General features: G+C 37.4%; 1 protein-coding gene across 1 annotated transcript; it reads left to right on the forward strand.

The window, feature by feature from the left end:
* Positions 1-21,478, forward strand: LOC139980205 (uncharacterized). Its single transcript, XM_071991696.1, has 10 exons — positions 1-353; positions 8,140-8,257; positions 11,334-11,509; positions 12,102-12,292; positions 13,643-13,799; positions 14,329-14,411; positions 15,494-15,722; positions 18,011-18,292; positions 18,690-18,835; positions 20,325-21,478. Exons 1-10 carry the CDS (start codon positions 263-265, stop codon positions 21,204-21,206), a joined length of 2,355 nt encoding a protein of 784 aa, XP_071847797.1. The 5' UTR covers positions 1-262; the 3' UTR covers positions 21,207-21,478.

A 21,478-nucleotide genomic window follows, 5' to 3' on the forward strand; every position in this document is an offset into this window, starting at 1 on the left:
GCTGCGGTATACTAAGACAGCACTTCACACTGCCCTGTATACCGAACCATATATATCTATGTATAAGCACCGGGTACTCGAGAATTAACAATAAAGTGAAGACTAAAGTGAAGTTCTGTAGTGTATTTTACTTTCAATTCAGACTGTTTTCATTTGAATAAAGTTTCCATATTGCGAATGAAGCCTACCAGATGAGATCGATGGCGAGATTCGAGAGAGAAACCAGCAAGAGAAGTCGGTGGGATTACACAGAGTAGAAGTCATGGATTTATTCCTCTTTACGCTAAAACCACTTCTACTGTACCTCGTCTGTGCTGGTTGTAGTACGTGCTTCGGTGACGCTGGTGTGCTCAGTAAGTCAAACCTTTGATTTTATAGGGGTGAAGTATGTGTAGCAATATATAGGAATATTTGTTAGAAGTCTACTTGTAGAAGATGTTGTCTATGGGAACCTGTTTTTTCTTTCCACTCCCCCGCTCCCCCGCTCCCCCACAATTCCCCCCCCCCCTTGTCTCTCTCCACCTCCACCTCTCTCTCTCCTCACCTCTCTCCACCTTGGCTTTATTGTTCGTTTACTTTATTAAATATCAGTTCTTAAATATCATAATTGTTAGATGTGATATTATAGGCTGCTTTATGACCACGTATTTTAATACAGAAGTAAAATGAAATGAAATGCAACCGTCCCACATACAATTGACTAATGTATTTACAACACTATTGACATATACAGCATCAGTCCATGTATGCCTGTGAATGCATACAGTACACACAGATATATGAAGTATAGATATATGACTGTTTGTGACGGTTTGTAATAGCCCAACTTTTATGTCCAACTTATTTATTAATATGACCAATGATGTATTATAAGCCGATGTATTATTATTATTATTATTTTTATTGTTGATCACTCTATTACGATATTTAGAAGACAGGTTGACACGAATTGAATCTTACGCTTAAGGGTCAAATTTAAAAAAAAATGTACGCAACCCTGACAGCACTTAAGGATGTATCGGCAGGGGCGGACTGGGTCTTAAAACCGGCACGGGCATTTCCCACCTAGACCAGCCCTTCATTCATTGATATGCTACTAACATATTGATCTCCGACCTGGGGGAGGGGTCTAAGGGGAGCAGGTGTCCCCCTCCCCATTGAGATTTTTTGAAGTTAAGGAATGTCTATAGATGCGAAATGGTGCTATATTTCTAAATTAAGTAGGTTACAATAATCCTTTAAAAATGTCCCCAAAATAATTTTCCAGAAGCAACACTTGATTAACTGAGGAAATTTGAAGATGTAAACAAATATAGACGAAAATATATGTTTTTATTAACTGGATTTTATTAAGTTTTTCAAGCATTTTGTGACAACATGCTTGAAAAACCCCAAATAAAATCCATTAGCACAGAAGGGTTGACAATAGAACGTTCTTTTGTTACGAACTAACAGACTTACTAACATGGTGATTTCATGAGCTGATTCCCACAATTAAAAATATATTTCTACACAGCCCGTCTGTATTCTACTAACTACTGTGAAAATGGGCTGTAATTTTTACCAGGCTCCCCAGCCCACCGGCCCACCAGGCCACTGGCCCACCGGGCATTGCCCATATGCCCGTGTGGCCAGTCCGCCACTGTGTATAGGCCTATTCCTACTACCATGTAATGTCAAAGACTGGATCAGAGATGTTCTGTCTGCACGTTGTTCATCCGATATGCTTTAATATCCTATGACACGTATAGGACCCTTGATGAAACAGTTATTCCACAAAGTATATCTATGAACATCATTCATGTTTCCTCTTAATTGTCATAGTTATGTAAGGTTCTGCGAACCGCACTTTACTGGCTTTTGAAACCTTCTCGTAGGCCGCGGGAAACATTTAACCGAGGGCCGAAACCACAGGGCCGTATGTTACCTGCAAGTGTGCTCTACATTATGAAATAATTAAAGACTTTCTCCTTCAAAGCTATATGAATTTCCACATGTTAGAACTAATATATCGGGCAAAGTATTGAGTTAAGATTAAAAGGCCCCCTTGACAGGAAGCTGTAGTCTAAAATGAAGATTGGATATTTTTCATCTACACTTTTCAACATTAGTAGGATATTCAGCAGATGAATCCGTATGTATAATTATGTATGCGGTAATTTATCGTATTCAATCGAAGTTATTTTTTTGCAATTATACAACTTTCATTACTAAAACTAGTCTGGTTTCCACTTAAGATAATCAATGCAAAAAAGTAATGGTTTAGCTTTATGATTGACTTTGTTATGTCATCTGTTTAGTTTTAATATATGTAATGACCTTATTGTTTTAACACCGAAACTATGTCGGATGGTATACTTGTCATACTGGCTGACATGTATCGAGCGAAGTAGGGCGGTGAAAAGAGGGCTCAAGCTATGTGTGTGTGTTTGTGGTGGGGATGGAGGGGTGGGGGGGGGGGCCTCTAGCTGCACTATAGGAATGTGATCTTGATTGAGGAGAAAAACCAAATATTACTTCAAGATGTTTCAACAAAATCGCTTAATTTCTTGGCCACAATGTCCTTCATTGGAACTTAATTTTACAACAACTGGGCACATTTTGCTTACAATGTCATGTCGTGTTTTCATTAAATTGTACAGTGAAGGGTTCATTTAAATAAAGATAGAAACAGTTTGTAATTAAAAAACTTTCAAAAAAAGGTGTTTTTCCTTTAAATATGAAGAGTGCACTTTTTAAGTTGTGATGTGTCCCCATCTCCACTCTAATAATCGTAAATTATCTGGATGGGTAATTACCTTACAAAATAGTCTACAGGTAACTTCACATAAAATTTGATATGCTCTATATGAGCTCCTTGTAATTTAAGCTTCAATGGATGTGAAAGCTACATTTAAATTTTGATATGGATGTATAAATACCTACTTTTGGTGTTTTGTTCGCCATAACACCAAAACTGAACTTTAATCAAGTAGCCTAAGTGTCATAGTTACACATTAACAAATAAAAATGCTCTCCGTTTGTTTTTTGGCACTCATTATTAATTTGACCTTTTTGTTTGGGATTGAACTTGTAATGAAACCTTCATACCCATAAAGTGTGCACAATAACAAGATACAGGTATAGGACAATAACAAGATACAGGTAGGACAATAACAAGATACAGTGTGTACAATAACAAGATACAGTGAGTACAATAACAAGTTACAGTGAGTACAATAAGAAGATACAGTGAGTACAATAAGAAGATACAGTGTGTACAATAACAAGTTACAGTGAGTACAATAACAAGATGCAGTGAGTACAATAACAAGATACAGTGAGTACAGTAACAAGTTACAGTGAGTACAATAACAAGATGCAGTGAGTACAATAACAAGATACAGTGAGTACAATAACAAGTTACAGTGAGTACAATAACAAGATGCAGTGAGTACAGTAACAAGTTACAGTGAGTACAATAACAAGATACAGTGAGTACAATAACAAGATGCAGTGAGTACAATAACAAGATACAGTGTGTACAATAACAAGATACAGTGAGTACAATAACAAGTTACAGTGAGTACAATAACAAGATACAGTGTGTACAATAACAAGATACAGTGAGTACAATAACAAGATACAGTGTGTACAATAACAAGATACAGTGAGTACAATAACAAGTTACAGTGAGTACAATAACAAGATACAGTGTGTACAATAACAAGATACAGTGAGTACAATAACAAGATACAGTGTGTACAATAACAAGATACAGTGAGTACAATAACAAGTTACAGTGAGTACAATAACAAGTTACAGTGAGTACAATAACAAGATACAGTGAGTACAATAACAAGATACAATGAGTACAATAACAAGATACAGTGTGTACAATAACAAGATACAGTGAGTACAATAACAAGTTACAGTGAGTACAATAACAAGATACAGTGTGTACAATAACAAGATACAGTGAGTACAATAACAAGATACAGTGTGTACAATAACAAGATACAGTGTGTACAATAACAAGATACAGTGAGTACAATAACAAGTTACAGTGTGTACAATAACAAGATACAGTGAGTACAATAACAAGATACAGTGTGTACAATAACAAGATACAGTGAGTACAATAACAAGATACAGCGAGTACAATAACAAGATACAGTGAGTACAATAACAAGTTACAGTGAGTACAATAAGAAGATACAGTGTGTACAATAAGAAGATACAGTGAGTACAATAACAAGATACAGTGAGTACAATAACAAGATACAGTGTGTACAATAACAAGATACAGTGAGTACAATAACAAGTTACAGTGAGTACAATAACAAGTTACAGTGAGTACAATAACAAGATACAGCGAGTACAATAACAAGATACAGTGAGTACAATAACAAGTTACAGTGAGTACAATAAGAAGATACAGTGTGTACAATAACAAGATACAGTGAGTACAATAACAAGTTACAGTGAGTACAATAACAAGTTACAGTGAGTACAATAACAAGATACAGCGAGTACAATAACAAGTTACAGTGAGTACAATAACAAGTTACAGTGAGTACAATAAGAAGATACAGTGTGTACAATAACAAGATACAGTGAGTACAATAACAAGTTACAGTGAGTACAATAACAAGTTACAGTGAGTACAATAACAAGATACAGTGAGTACAATAACAAGATACAATGAGTACAATAACATGATGCAGTGAGTACAGTAACAAGTTAGAGTGAGTCAGGGGCGTCGGAGCGGGTACGGCAGATCCGGCGAACGCCGGACCAATACTCACCGCGCAAAAGAAAAAAAAAAGTAGGACTAAGAAAAACAAATGGCACAAAATAAAGAACCAAAATGAAACAAGCAAGTAGGCTAAATGTGACTACTCTGGCATGGCAGGGGTCTTGTTTTCAAGCTCGGGAAGTGCCATTTCCTGCAGTCTGGGAGGCATTTTTTCAAAATTGTCTCCATTACGCTACGCGCCAACCATGGTGACGCGTAGCGTAGTTTGACCTACCGAACGTCCCCCGATAATTATGATAGATGGCCACACTATGATCTGCCGTATACCAATCCCAAATAGCTTCCGACGCCCCTGTGAGTAAAATAAGAAGATACAGTGTGTACAATAACAAGATACAGTGAGTACAAGAACAAGTTACAGTGAGTACAATAACAAGATACAGCGAGTACAATGACAAGAGTCAATGAGTACAATACAAAGATACAATGAGTACAATACAAAGATACAGTGAGTACAATAACAAGTTACAGTGAGTCAGGGGCGTCGGAGCCGGTACGGCAGATCCGGCGAACGCCGGACCAATACTCACCGCGCAAAAGAAAAAAAAAGTAGGACTAAGAAAAACAAATGGCACAAAATAAAGAACCAAAATGAAACAAGCAAGTAGGCTAAATGTGACTACTCTGGCATGGCAGGGGTCTTGTTTTCAAGCTCGGGAAGTGCCATTTCCTGCAGTCTGGGAGGCATTTTTTCAAAATTGTCTCCATTACGCTACGCGCCAACCATGGTGACGCGTAGCGTAGTTTGACCTACCAAACGTCCCCCGATAATTATGATAGATGGCCACACTATGATCTGCCGTATACCAATCCCAAATAGCTTCCGACGCCCCTGTGAGTACAATAAGAAGATACAGTGTGTATATTAACAAGATACAGTGAGTACAATAACAAGTTACAATGAGTACAATAACAAGATACAGCGAGTACAATGACAAGAGTCAATGAGTACAATACAAAGATACAATGAGTACAATACAAAGATACAGTGAGTACAATTAATATGAATTCAAGTTGTATTCGATGTTTTTCTGTTAAGGAGATACATAACCAATCATCATCATTATGATTATATGTAATAGAATAACCTTCATGAACAACCTCCACTCTCCCTCTTGCCCCCCCCCCAATTCCCCTTCGCCCCCCCCCCCCCACAGCCAGGAGACACAGACCCTACAGTCAATATTGGTCGATGCGTTAGAAATTACTGTCATGAATATCTTCTCCTTACAACTACGAACAGTCCAATTCTGTTTAGGTGATACCACGGATTTAATGTTCCTTCAAAAAAAAAAGGGAAAAAAAGGGACTTGGTCAAGTCTAATTTTCCCGTCATCGAACCACTTGTGTTTCAATATATTTGTCTGTTCCTTATTTTCACAAAGTTTATTTTATGTAATGGAGATGAGTTTTTAAATGCTGAACTCAAACATTCGAAGTTCTTTACATGGCCTAATGATGGCATTGGTTTAGTGTCAACACGGTTAACATTCTAACTTGAAAATATAAAAGCAATAAGGAAAAGGAAACTAAAAGGTGTACAAAACGAGTGCCTACACCCTCCCCCGATTACGACATTTAAACTATAGTATATCTTCCTAAGCGGGCAATATGTATATTATATCTTTGGATGAGTTGTTCAGTCACAAATATCTATATCTGTTAAACTGAAGATTATAGTTGGGTTTGTGTCTTCTTAATACGGTAAAGTAAATATTGAATTATTAATGAACACAACACATTTTCTTTCTCAAGAGGCTTCTCTATATAACATGAAAACACTTGTTTGCATCAAGTTTACTTTTGGTAAAAGCTTGCTCTACACACAATGTTTCAATTTTGTCATGTCAAGGAATATAAATCTTCCAGTGTTACTCTTGCAATGTTTCGTCAGTTTAATTAATAACATCATTTTGTTGTGTACAGAGCTCATACAAACTGTTACTGGATAAGTGATGACGTGGATAAGCTTAATTTATTACCTTATCGACTGAATTTCGGTGAAAAACACATAGAGGCATTTGCTAGCACACTTTTAAAAATGCTTACTTTCCTTTGCGGATGTAAGATGATGTATAGTTTTTGGATGAGGGCATCATAATTGATACCTCGTTCATGATCATAAGTACATACACACTTGACTATACTTTTATATTTCGAGTAGAGTGGTCGCTCCTCTCTGTTAATATACGCAAGGCGGATGCATCGTTCGAATAATCAAATAATCTCATTTTTTTTTACAACTAATTATAGAATGAGAGCTCTTAGATCACGTGGCATTCAGATACAATTTAAATGTGGCAACAATCTTGTCGTCGCGAGTTCTAGTACTTACAATTTTTTTATGATATCACATGTTTACAGTTCGTTTGTCTGAGGTATTGACCTATTGCTTGACTGCCCAACATGCTAATGAGGAGAGTGCCCAGACGCCGAAAGGTCAAGGGGCTGTCCCAGGTCAAGGGGCCACTGCGAACACTCCCTAGTAATGCCAAAGAACTGTCTATTTTAGGGGTTCTGTCTGCAAAAATGTATAATAAGGGGTGGTGGGGGTGGTGGTAGGGGTGGGGGTGGGGAGGGAATGAGTATGGTGCTATGGGGTTCCAGAGGGTGTTTATCCGGTTCTCAATTTAGCATCATACGGTACAATGTGTCTGACTGGTGTCGAAGTAGGATATCCTATGTACAGAGCGAGGGATGTCATGAGACTATTGACTGAAAGATCATCACCAGAGTAAGAATTAAATGAATATGTAAGAGGCAGACAATGCTAATAGAAAGTAACTCACAACTGAGGCATTTTTGTCAAAAAGTCAATCAGAATGTCGCCGGTTTCATGAAGCTCTATACTGTATTATACGTGCAGAGTGTCCCCTCCCCCTCACCCCTCCCCTGCCCCATCCGAACCCCACCATCGTGTGTACAAAAACGTCAAATTGTTACAAGGTTACAAGTACTGTGCCCGTCCTATTATCTATATCATATAGGCGCTGCCGTTGTTCCAAGAGTTGTAGGGGTGGGGGTGGGGGTTGGGGGTTGTACACCCTCCTTTCAGCCTCACAAAAGCAAAAGTAAAAAAGTAGTTTTAAGCACAACCTTTTGTAGACCTAATAAAAGTCCTCAGATATAGCCTAAAAGTTCCTCAGAATGCACCATTTCAAGTCCAAAGTATTCTATTTGGGAAAGGAACCCAGACCACCTCACCCCCACCCTCGGGCCTAAGGTCACACAGTCTTCTTTGTTGATGGTCAGAGTCATGTCCTTTTAAACCAATACAATTATTCAAGAAGCACGAGCAATATATTTTGGTAAAACTTTCATATTTCTGTTTTATCTTGAAGGTCCGTCGAATGTGACAATTTCTACTCTCAATATGAATCTGACCATCCAGTGGGATCGACCGGAGAACATCGGCAGGAATGAAACTATATATTATACCGTGTACAGAGAACCACAATAGTAAGTGAGACCCCCCCCCCCCAAAAAAAAAAAAAAAAAAAAAAAAAATCTGGTTGAAAAACTGAAAATATTTCTTAAGTTCACATTGATGGACACATATCGTGGTTGTGCATCTTCACAGTAAAGTAGAAGTTTAAAAATGTATTATTAAAGGGGGACAATATTGGTTTGGAAATTGTACGTATACAGTTCCTTTAAGAAACTAGATAAATGAAAGGTGAACATTTCGTTTCATCTGAGCTGGGAGGGCGCTGTTTCTTCTCCATGTATATACACTTTACCCCTGTGTCATTGTCAGGCTGCAGTATTCGTGAATGATAAACATCTCTGCGATACAAAAAGATATCAACATTTCCTGGTCTTCGTTCGAACTTTACATGAAAATACGAGGACTTTGAACAAAAATGTTACGCTTCCGAGAATTTTGATAGTAAAAGTCCTGATTTAATTTGACTATCATAAGGTGAATTAAGATTTAGTTTTTTAAATGTTCATTTGACTGCCGATAAGATACTTTATAACTTTTCATATGCAAATTTCTCTTCATTATATCGTTCTACTAAAGGTTAATCCTGGGCACCAATTAAAAAAAAAAATCCCTACTTGACAACACATCTCAAACCCCTCTCCCTTACATTGAGACTGTAACCACGTGATCATGACGGTATTGTACATCACCGTGACTTAATCACGAGACCTTTCGAAAGGGAGTCGGGCTATCACATGCATATGATGATGAACTCCTCCATCGTACTATATACAAGCGACAGCAACCTTAATAATAATAATAGGCCAAAAGAAATAATATCCATATCTCAATATATATGTATCCGCAATTATAAGACTGAGAATATACAAAAATAACGTTTAGGTAGCATATATACACTCATTAAAAGCCCCATTGACTTACACACTAAATCACAAAGTAATGTGGTCTCTAAGTCGATACAGAAGTTCCCACTAGCTAAACGCTACCCATCACTGGATAGCTAGCTGACAAGTTAGTCTTTCATGGCACTATCAACTTTCCGTATCATGACCGTGCAGAAGTTTTGCTATCCGAGCCTTACGTTTTCGTCACTTGTAAACAAACCTCTTCACTCATAGTAAACAATTTTCGTACGCTGCTCTTGGAAGGCCTAAAAGGGTCTAAAATTGCCTCAATTGACCCAAATTTTTGCACCACATGAACTCCCATTCATGCTCTTGAACATGCAAGCCAAAAGATGTTTTCCTATATTGCATGTTGGCATTTTTCCTGAAATAGGAGAACATCCGGGCAGAATGATATAGACTCTAATAGGAGTATGCCACCTTAGGCACATATCAGTTGCACAAATTCGAAAAATGAAAAATGGAAGAAATTAATAATGAAAATTAATCCATGATCATTGACATTAAATGTCAAAATTGAAATTGTTTTTAAGGCTTCAGCGTTTGCTAAACTAGATGTAGCTATACTCAGTGATTTTTGTAGACTTTTTTCTCTCGATTATTTGAATTTTTTTATTTTTTATAAAATTAGTAAATTATTATATTTTACAATTATACTGAGTTAATATCACTAAATTGTTTAAAGACGATTAAAGAGACAACTAACACTTCCGTGTCAACTATTTTTTTTTTTTTCAATATCCTTAAAGTGTGTCTATATACGATATAATACGTTACATAGATAACATAGAGCTGTGGGTAACTCTATATAGGCTAAACTGAAGTGTGTATAAGTTTAGTTTCATTTCTGACGTGCAATTTTCTAGTCAAGTGTGTTCAATGAAGTTACAAACATATGACATACATGTTTGGCCTATAGGCCTACTTTAACTCTACCAACGAAAGGTTATGTTTGTTCATTACCCGAAGCATACCACAACTAACCTTGACAGATCCTACACGGTGAGTTTTGAAGCGTCAAGTAAAGTTCGCTTATAAATGGTCTGTCTCATGTGCCCCCCCCCCCCCCATCTTTTCGAGTTTTCCGTGTTAAATCTAAAAAACCGATGCTTTATTATTCCTTTCATTTCTAATTTCCGCTAATACTGATTTGCAACTTAAATCATGTTACTTAATGGTAAAAGAAATGGGTATTGTCCTCGACTGTGTGAGGCTCACCTCTAAATTTCATCAAATGGACTGTTTATATATATATATATATATATATATATATATATATATATATATAAACAGTCCATATATATATATATATATATTTATATATATATATATATATATATATATATATGTGTGTGTGTATATATATATATATATATATGTGTGTGTATATATATATATATATATATATATATATATATAGTTTAGCATTTGTTCTACCCCAGGAACGGTGTCGTATCTTCACATATCAAGAAATACAGTTTGACGTATTCAAGTCAGGCATTTGGATTTCTTGAAAAATTGAACGAAACGTGTTGCATTCAAGTTTTGTTTGTTTGCATACAAAATGTATACCATATACTTGATATATGTGATATCATATCAGATATTATACTTATAGTGTAATTGGTTATTTGCTTAAAAAACACTTAAAACAGACAAACATTTCCATACATGGTGATTTAATGTCCAGGTCTCCCACTTATATAGGCTATAGACAGCTGTCGATTATAGGCCCATGATTCAATGATATTTCGAAATCGTATAGGTTATCTATCAATATTATATCTAATCAATATTGACTCATTCATTCAAGATCATATCAGTTTTGAAACCATGGTGTTTTCCTGGATGGAAACTAACCCTACTTTAGACGACACGACCTCCCAGATGCAAGGTTTCATTGCAAGCGGCTTATATCCGCTCGACCTTTGTACTATAGTTTAAAACTTATTTATCTCTGTGATGAAACAAGTTATGAAAACGCAAAGGTTGAGAATTAACGCTGTGTGTTGCACTGGATCATACTATGTAACATCCGTAGTTCGTTTTATATATAACACATCCCAGTTATATGCATCTACAGTATATACCAGGTAAAATCCTTACTATGATTTAGATCATAATAAATTGCGGGCAAATACGAATGATTCCTTTCATCTCGTCTCGTTTCTTATCCATATAGCGAGCGATTTCCTGTCGACGGATGTAAGAATATTACGAGGAATTTCTGCTCCCTTACTGATGAGTATCCCAAGGGAACCGGGTTTTACCGTAGTGAATACTACATCATTGAGACTAGATCAGATAGCCGCAATGGTGTTGGTGAATACCTACACAGACTCACTAGAAGGCATATCGGTAAATATTATTTTTCATTGAATTTCAAATATATTTACCAAGTTTCATTATTTACTCTTGACGAATTACTTTTGAGTAACGTTATACGAAATTAAATTTCCTTTATACGAGGTTTACTTTACAATGATATAAAAGTATTGTATAGCAAAGAACCATATTCAAACCAGAACATTCAGCCAGACAGTCATCATTGGAAATGGAAAATGTAATGTAATGTAAGCTGTAATAATACCAACTTATTATAAACCAATCGAAGCACCATTACTACTTGTCAAATCGGCGTGTTTATATTTATTTTAAAAGGTAAAAGACTGAACTCCACAAAAGTCAATAACCGAACTTTTCGACTGTTTTAGCAACATAGATGTATAGGCTATGTTATCACCTGAATTAAATCAATACTTTACAATAAATTTATATCACAAATCCCAACAAGCCTTTAAGATGGGAAATGCACCAATGTTTTTTGCGATTAGCATTTCTTTGTTTCCATTTTTGTCAATCTTGGACTCCATCATTCCCTTTAAATTAACTTTTACCACATGCAAATTTATTTTCTTCACCTTTTTATCCCCCAAACTCTTATTACAAGATATTTCTGCGCCAGTCATATACAATTACACAGTCACCAGTCGTTCGATAAAAGTAAAGATTCACGGACCAGAGACACCTTTTACCAGAAATGGCAAACCCATTAACATGGGCGAGCAAGACTTGGGAGGAAATCTTGGTTTAGAACCCGTCAAATTTAACTCAACTTTGTACGACAAAGGTGCAGAATTGGTAAGCAATATTTTGAATTATGTGTTAAAGTAAGAGGGTCTGACAATTCGATCCTGGCAGGATCTTCTTCAGAGGTTGAATGACAAGTAACAGAAACTATACAAGGGACAACATGAGAAGGGGGGGGGGTGGGGAATCACGGAGCAAAGCAAGGATAGTCATGTCCTTCCTGAATCTTGAGCCCATGAGGTTGAATGGTACGAAGGCGTTGAATCCACAGCCTCTCTCTGCTGATTCATACTAGTTCAGGACGGCTACCTAAGGATTCCATCCCCTGTATAAGGACGTGTCATGACTGGTATGGTTGCTAGTGGGAAGGTTAAAGTGTTACAGAATTATAATTATAACTGTAATATATAAATAAATTCTATCTATACTTCTTATCTTATCATGAAAGTATGGATAATACGCAACTAATATTTGGAATAATTAAATAGATTGATTGGTAACTTGTATTAGTTAAGGAAAATTGATAAAAAAAAATAAAGTTGGGATTTGTAATTGAAAAATGGTACATGAAATATAATGATAAGTGGTCATTGGACTTGCTTTGTGGAATTGCTAATTGAAATAGGTCATTGGAATTTGTAATGTACCATCTAAGTGGAGTCCAAAAACAACATAACATAGTATAACTATGTAAGATTTGGAACAGAAATATTGAATTCATGCACTCATCCGTTACATGCCTCCTCTAAAATTATGCACTTCCCCGATCTATGTGAATTGCCAAACTTGCTAGCACACCGTCTTTGCACTGCTCCCCTCTCTTTCCCTGGTGACCCACTTCCGGGTGGGTCATCACTCACCTCTTCCACTTCCTCCCGGATTTACCCGGTATTCTGAAGTAAAAACGTGACAGAATTTACATCTGTTTTACTCGTGTTTGGTTTGAGTGATCTCCTATGCTGTCATCAGAGAGGACAGAGTGCTTAAAAACGCTGGCAAATTTTGGCAGGGTAGATGAGGAAAGTGCATTATTTGGGGGGAGATAGGTAAGTATCGTCGTGTTTAAAATACTCGAAGTAAAAATAAATAAAATACCAACTAAATAAAAGTTACAATAATGTTATGTAATTTTTAGTAATTGTAATGCAATTCTTAATCCCCCCCCCCCCCTTACTGATACCATATTTCGTGTACCTCTGTTATCCCACCATCCACTTTCAAATCCTCTGTCACGGAATAAACAGGGTTAGGGTAAGGGAGACCCCGACCACAGAAGCAGTTATTCAAGGATTACACCAGGTCTAGAAACATACCTAAAGATCACGGTATACTTTTTTATGAAGAGTTCTTTTTAGTTAAACATTTCATTGTAATTTGCCAAAAAATTCTTCTCGCCTATAGTGCCGACCAAAAACAGACATGGACTTAAGTAATGGATTTGGTGAAGTCAGCTATTCGGATCTGAATCCATATACTAACTACAGACTCAAGATACAAAGCAAGCTGAATAGACTCAGTGAGGATGTCACCATCTTGGATTTTCAGACAAAAACAGAGGGTAATTGTTTTTTTTTTGCTCTCAGCTTTAGAGTGGTACACCGGTGGGAGAAAAGATGACATTTACATGGAAGAGAAATATCTAATATTCAGCGCTGTTTAAGTTGAAAAATCAATCTCCATATCTCGTTCCAAACTATATGTTTTCATTTTGAACGTAAACTATTCACTAGATAGACCGCTTATTTGTTTATTCCATGACATGAAAATCATGATCGTTGGAGGATTTTTTATATTGGCACATGATCTGATAACGCGATTGTCATCAGACCGTGATATGATGACGAACGCGTTATCCCAAGTGTACATAACCTTTGACCAGCCGTTTCATTAAAAATATTCTCATGTAAACAGGAACAAAATCCTTCAAACTATAAAGCAAAGAAAGAAAGTGAACCTACATAATTTTATCTTGTAGAGGTTAAATGACCTAAAAAAATATGACGTGTCCAAAATGAAACCTTTCTCTTTATTTCTCGTTTCTTTTCTCTGATTTTTTTTCTTATTATTTTTATTTGCTGTTTTGTTAGCTCCCGACGTCGCACCAATCGTATCTAGTACCGAGATCACCGGACGTAACTGTGACTACCGTGACGTCACTGTCACGTGGAAGGTAAGATGCATATATATATATATATATATATATATTCTGTATTGTCAGAACCAATGGACGTTAGTTTCAACAACTTCTTTACAGAAAGAAAAAATAATGCAATAGTAATTAATTTTAGGCCCACTACGAGGAAACTCTAATACTAAAAAAAAAAACGAAATTCTGATACATTGTTCCTAATTACTATAGTTATATATCTATTTTTTTATTTATAGAAAACCCCTTTTTTACTCTGCCTAGTCTCCTTGTGAGACTTGATCTAACTAATCATTTCATTTCTTAATATGAAATGAAAAAAATTACCTTCTATCTAGTAAACTTATTGTGGTATATGCAGCTAACTGTGGCTTCTGCCTGGCATCTCAACAGAGAAAAGGCTATATGCATGGGACCATGAACAACTTTGACTCAGTTGATAGAGAAGGGCAGCGTGTGTGACCCTGTGAGGTCACTGGTAGGAATCTAGTTCTACTGCCATCGATTTCTGTACTTTGTTGTTCTTCAAATTTGGTCATAATTACCCTGTCAGTTTTCCGTTGTTCGTTTACTTTAGCGTGACAACCATTTTGAAAGAGCAAAGCCATGTTTGGCTAGGACAGAAGTTTTTTACGGATTTTACGTCCTGTGCTGTGTAGCAGGTGACCTATCCAGCCTAAGCTATTAACGATCGTATATATATAACCACTCCTTGCTTCAGTGTGGCGCTAGTCAGAAGCAACAGTGCCTTGCAAACCCGGTGCACCATGGATCGTATGTTAGTTTAATTCGATACAACTCAGACAGAGACAGGGAATAAATTTCATGACAAATTCTAGCCAAAAAAAAAAAAAAAATCAATTTTCTTTCCTCTTTCAAAACTTTGTTTATAAATTTCCCCTTCATGTTTTTCTCGTTGATTCTCTCATTTCTTAGCTAATCTGTCATTTGAATAGTTTCATATAAATAACAGTAAGTTGGCAACCTTTGTTGAAGACTTGATCAAGTATTAAATGACTATTTAGACTGTTCACACATTTAGACGTTAGTATGATATGAAAAGTTTAGAATTTTCTCTCTTTTTTTTTGGTCATATATTCTTACAGGACATGGAGGGTTACGAATCGAACGGTCCATTGAGCAATTACTTCATCCATTTTAAGAAGGAAGAAGAGCCAGAATTTAATTATACTTCCGTCCCGTCGACCATAAAATCAGTCGTGTTGTCCAGGCTGTATCGATGGACAAAATATCTTGTGAAGGTGTCGTCTGCTAATCGGCATGGTCGATGTGTCGGTAGAACGTCATACTTAGATGCCGATACGCATCATATTGGTATGTTGTTTGAATTAGTCACGTGTTAGTATGGAGAGGGGAGGAGTGGGTGGACAGGAAATAAAGAAGGGATGGGGGTGGGTGGGTGGGTGGGTTTGTGAGAGTCATGAATACGTCATTCGTCGGCAAGCCGCATATGAAATAAATGTATACTGTCAATTTCAAAGGACGACATTGTCAATGTCATTGTGATTTGTGACTGGCAACTGTGATAACGATATGGTCTGGATTGGGTTCTGTGGTTTGATGTGGTGTGGTGTGGTATGTGGTACGTGGTATGAGGAATATGGGGTATGGTATATTGTTTTTGGAATACCAGACACAACATACGATACTTTGGAATGATATGGAACGCGATACGTGCTAAAATTCGATTGTTGTTCAAAACAGAGTCGTGATGCCCCCCCCCCTCACCCCACACACTCATAGAAAAGAAAAGTATAACATGACAAAGGTAATACTTCAGACTTCAGTACAAGTCGTTGGTGGTTTTGGGAGGAGGGAACTTTGAACTGACCATTGGAATTACACCAATGTTGCTAACATTTCTAAGTTAAGCTATCCAAATCCCATAGCATGTTGTTGTTTCTTTGTAATAATGTTATGGTCAACGACGTTTCTGATAATAACTTCCCATCCAACTTAACAGAGTCTGCATATATATATATATATATATATATATATATATATATATATATAGTGCATGAACTAATGTGAAAGTAATAGCTCCATGCTGACCTCAAAATCAACTTTTATTATTTTGTTATTGTTATTAGGCAATAGTAATCGAAAGCGATTCTAACGAACTTATTGTGATCGAGAGACAGAAAAACAGGGGGAGGGTGTGGGAAGGGGAGGGAGGGGAATTCTCTTTTCGTTAAGGGAACATAGAGATACTATTTATATTTGAGAGTTTGGAAAAGGGAAAAATCTAAAAGTCGAGGACGTCGTGCGTCCAGTTGGTTAGTAATCATGTTTGGTATCTAGAGTAAGGCAAATACATCACCAAAACAGTACTAGACTTGTGCGATACAGGTGACAAACGCCTACAGTGGAATTACGACCTTCCTTACCGGTTTCGACACCTCTGGACATACAATCAGCGTCCATAACCTAGATGGTTATGTTGTCCGCAACAGTTTAATTCTGTTGCGGGAGGCCCGGGTTCGAATCCCGGTGGAGGCTGAAAGTATATACTTATATATATAGCAAAGTTTTGTGACTGAAAAGCAAACGACATGATATTAAATTTGTGGGACACACAATTTTCTGTATTCGGCTTTTACAGTTAAATGACTCTTTAAATGTCATTAAAATTGCTTCCAATTTAAGCATGGTTAAAAAAAATGCTAAACGTTTTTCAAAGTACTGCTTTAATCACTAATTCTTGATAAAAATTCTTACAATGTAAACTAATAGAGGCAAAAAATACTCTAACGGTGCAGTAAAATTAAGTTGTTTGTAGTCCAAAGTTTGGACGGTAAGTGACCATAATTGGACGTTCTAGCATATTTTGGAGACACTACTGATGATCTTTAATATTAGAAAAGGCATATGGTGGTGTGAACTCATAAATCAAGTTATAGACAAAGGGGTGTAATAATATATATATTATATTATGTGGACATATTACATGAGAGTAACAGAACGTTGTTTCAACCAAACACACCGAAAAAATGTAGGTTTTAGGTTAGAAATTAAACTTAAATTACATCGAAACGACATTTTGTTTCTAATTGTGAAAGATCTTAATAAACGTACCACGTATTAAGGCTTATTAAAGTTGAATGTTAATACTGAGAATGACTTCAATGCTGTGTAACATTCTGGTCCACATATCATACTTGTGAGGACAGTATACATTCTTCGTTCGCAGTATTACATATTATATGTGATATATGTAGATATACTGTACATTTTGACGACGTCACATAAGATCAAAGAACGACCATTATATTATTGTATATAGTATCACAGTGTAGTATATAGCATACATAGTATATAGGGTAAGCATGACGTCACGGAATACAAAGTAACGTGCTCACTGTAAATAGTCTGCGCCATTGACCTAGGCATGATGTCACACTCACAAAAACACATCGGACAGTTAGGTAAAAATTCTATTACGTAATGTGTATAGGCTATATAAATACTGCACATCTGACGTCGCACAAACAACATTGAACATTCATTCACGGTTATACATGTAGGCTAGTATGTATTGTAATATTCAAATCATCTATTACGTTACCTAATTGTGTTCGAATATTTTTTTATACTGTCTGTAGAAATGTACAAAGCGACGAGTCAGAAAATTAGCGAGCTATCTAAGCACGAATGGCGTTTATCATGGACACCTCCTGAATATCACAGCCAATGCATTGTGGGATACCAGGTTATTACGTTCATTGACGCAGATTTGGAAGAAGATGTTAGGGTCCATGGCTTTAATACGTCTTCAACCAATTTGCACTTCAAAAAGACGGGCCGGTACCAGATAGAAATCATCCCTATTGTCAATGATAGTGTGCAGACGAAAGCTATCACTACAATTATGTACAATGCAAAGGGTAAGTTTTGACCTTTAATTTGCTATTGTTGTTCTTGCTGTTCTATCTCCCTGTCCCCCACCCGTCCCTGTCCCTCACCCGTCCCTGTCCCCCACCCGTCCCTGTCCCCCACCCGTCCCTGTCCCCCACCCGTCCCTGTCCCCCACCCCGTCCCTGTCGCTGTTCCCGTTGCTGTTGCTTATCCTCTTCCTACTTTTGTTTACGTTATTGCTCTCGTTTCTTTCTCGTTCTTGTTCGGATTTGCATTCGTTTTGGAAAAAAAAATTAACTGTTATTTTTTTTTTCGTTTTCAGAGAAAATAATTACGACAAGGACAATAAATATATTTTTTAACTAAACAGAATATGTCAGTCTTCAAATATTCCTATGCTGTTTTTTTTTTTTGTTTTTTTAATAGTCAAGAGTAGCGAGATAAGAGAATGGATGATTTTCACGGGAGTTGCGGTCGTAATGGTTGTCATGGTTACAGCAGTGGTGGTTATGACCAAGAAAGTATTTTGCGATTATTCGAACCTACCGAATATTTCCAATAGTAGATCAATGGTGAGTTGCATCTTTCGAAATCGTTTTCTTGTTGTCGTATGTAACACGTGTACTCATTCATGTGCAACATGAGCAATGAGTCAACATCACATAACTTGTAATATTACACACATCTTTGTGTTGGCGTGCGCAAAGGCAAGGAGTCGGAGGGGGGGGGGGCGGGTGAGGTGGTTAGGGGCCATGTCCCCCACCTCCCACGGTCAGTCGGGGGATGTGTTCAAGTATGGGATTTTTGCATTCAGACGGGGAAGAATAAGACCACCACTGGGTTTACATTCTGATCCCATAGATGAAAGTCGGCATGAATGACATCAGGCCAACACCGCCTCCCTTATAAAAAACAAAAATTGATTCACCACATAAAGGTTCAGTCCCCTACCTAAATGAGTCGAGGGAAACTTTGAATTTGGCCCCCAACCCACCCACCCTGTGAAATCCTGTGTACGCCACTGCCTATTCGACAAATGCCTATGCAGTGGTATTCAAGATTGTGCTAGTTTACCGTCACCGTGTGCTCAATGACTGCACTGAACGCCGAAAAAGTCTTATAGGGGGATATTCTCTATGTCTAATTATTCTTACATGTTTGGACTGTCCCTAATTTATTTCGTTATGATTCTAAATAATTAACTGTCGACGGCAAAAACTTAATAGCCTATATCATTTTATCGTTCGCTTGAACACTATTACACTATATTACCTTGGAAGATCAATTTAAGGAACCAGTGAGATAAAGACAAGTATAGATAAGGGGGCAATAGAGACACCCTCCACACCCCACCCCCCCCCCCCGCATCCCTACGTCCCCTCCTCCTTACTGTCTCTATATCCCTATATTTAATTCCATAGGGAAAAAAGGTATTGGAGATAAAAATACCCATAACCAGAAATTGATGATATGCCCTTCCATACCGCCCCACCCAAGCGCGCTACTCCATAGGCACCCCTTCCTAATTTCGGCGATCATATCCAAGACCCGGCATAATATTATGGTTGTCTCAGATCGCATTAAAAATGTTAGTTGCTTTTCACAATTGTTTGGGAGAGAAGAGATCTCATTTTTGTTCACTCTACATTTTCAGCATTTGTGCTACTTTTAATGAATATGAAACAATTTTTTATCACCATGAATTTGGGTTACTTGCATTTATTCTACAATGATTGCATAATAATTGTTTGACAGTGTACTTCTGTTAAATGAGGGTCACCATAACATGTTTTATTTCCTAAAAGAAATAGTAAAAAGGTACATTACCCGTAAATGAAAATGAAAAATAAATGGCATTATACTTATATAAACGGCTTTTAACTGCCAATCCTTCGCCAGCGGATCCGACCCACCCCCCCCACTCAATCAGGCACTCATATTCCTCTCTGTGGATCCATTATCTATAATAAATATGTCAGTAATATATAATATCATGGTTAATTCAGTTGTTAAAAGATTGCATTTTTGACTTGTCAAATCCATTTTTTTGACATTTCACAGAGAGTTGCAAGATCAATCAGAGTAGCTGATACTTCTTTGAAAGCGCCACCAACGAGGGAGCACTTCGACGCAACACGACTGGATGTTGATACCTTTAACTACTATCAACCAGGTGCTGATTTCAGCTTTGAATTTAATGTTTTAAGTCCAAAGTCAACGTCGACATCATTTCTCTTATCCACGTCATCGTCCAGTGCTAACGATGAATGTAATAACCTCCACACACTTAGATCTGAAAAGAGGTGTTCTGCGAAAAACGAATACGACGAACGACTGACTCCATCAGAGATGACTTCCGACAAAGACCGAAGGTCAAGATCACCATTGAAAGGACCTCCAAAGGGTTCAGACGGGTATGTGGCCCATGCCTTCCGCACTAAGAAGCACGTGGAACTGACCGTCACCATCCCCGGTAACAGGAACTCTACACATCATGTAGCGAGCCCTTCCTCGTCATCAGATTCAGGGATATCGTCCTCCACCTATCTTGGTTCTGTCTCCGATTACGCTCCATCTCCTCCTCTCTCAGATGTTGACGAGAACAACCAGTGGGTCGACAGTGGGTCAGTAGTATCTTGCACGGATTGCAAGTCGCAGTCACCGTACGTCGCGACCGATCTCGCCGTCCGTCGCGGTAGGATAGACTCCAACTCTCTCGATTCAGCAGCTGGGATGGTCTACAAAAGATTAGATTCAAGAGAACCCAGTGACGATGAAAGGCGTTATTTGCCGATGAATCCTGTCGCTGTCCAAAAATCATGTAGTGTCGAAGATAAACAACACACTCGACGAGGCGAGCAAGACATGATATCTTCAATGCGGTTGTCCATTCCTTACTCCAAACTCTCCTCCAAGGAAGTCGATAGCGCCAGTAGTGTGTGAAGCAAACGTCCACTACATCAAGCAATATGCTGTCAAATGGCGTGGTATTGGTGACCGGTTAGGGTAGTGGGGTGGTGGCTGTTAGTGGGATTAGACTTCCCTACATAGTTAGTAGCAACCTCTGAGTGAGGAGAACGAACAATTCTTATGATGTTAAATAATGTGAAACAATAATAAGAACAAGAAAAGAATACTTCGTTTAAACTTCTTACAGCACTTTAATCTTCATAACACTGGATAAAAAACAACTTGGCTTGCATCTTGCGGTAAAA

This window comes from Apostichopus japonicus, chromosome 2 (genome assembly GCF_037975245.1).
Source record: "Apostichopus japonicus isolate 1M-3 chromosome 2, ASM3797524v1, whole genome shotgun sequence".
Taxonomy (NCBI): Eukaryota; Metazoa; Echinodermata; class Holothuroidea; order Aspidochirotida; family Stichopodidae; genus Apostichopus; species Apostichopus japonicus.

Coding starts and splice junctions, on each gene's coding strand:
- LOC139980205 (XM_071991696.1), top strand. CDS start 263: ATGGATTTATTCCTCTTTACGCTAAAACCACTTCTACTGTACCTCGTC. Junction 8,258..11,333: donor GTGTACAGAGAACCACAATA/GTAAGTGAGACC, acceptor TTATCCATATAG/CGAGCGATTTCCTGTCGACG. Junction 15,723..18,010: donor TGCCGATACGCATCATATTG/GTATGTTGTTTG, acceptor TACTGTCTGTAG/AAATGTACAAAGCGACGAGT.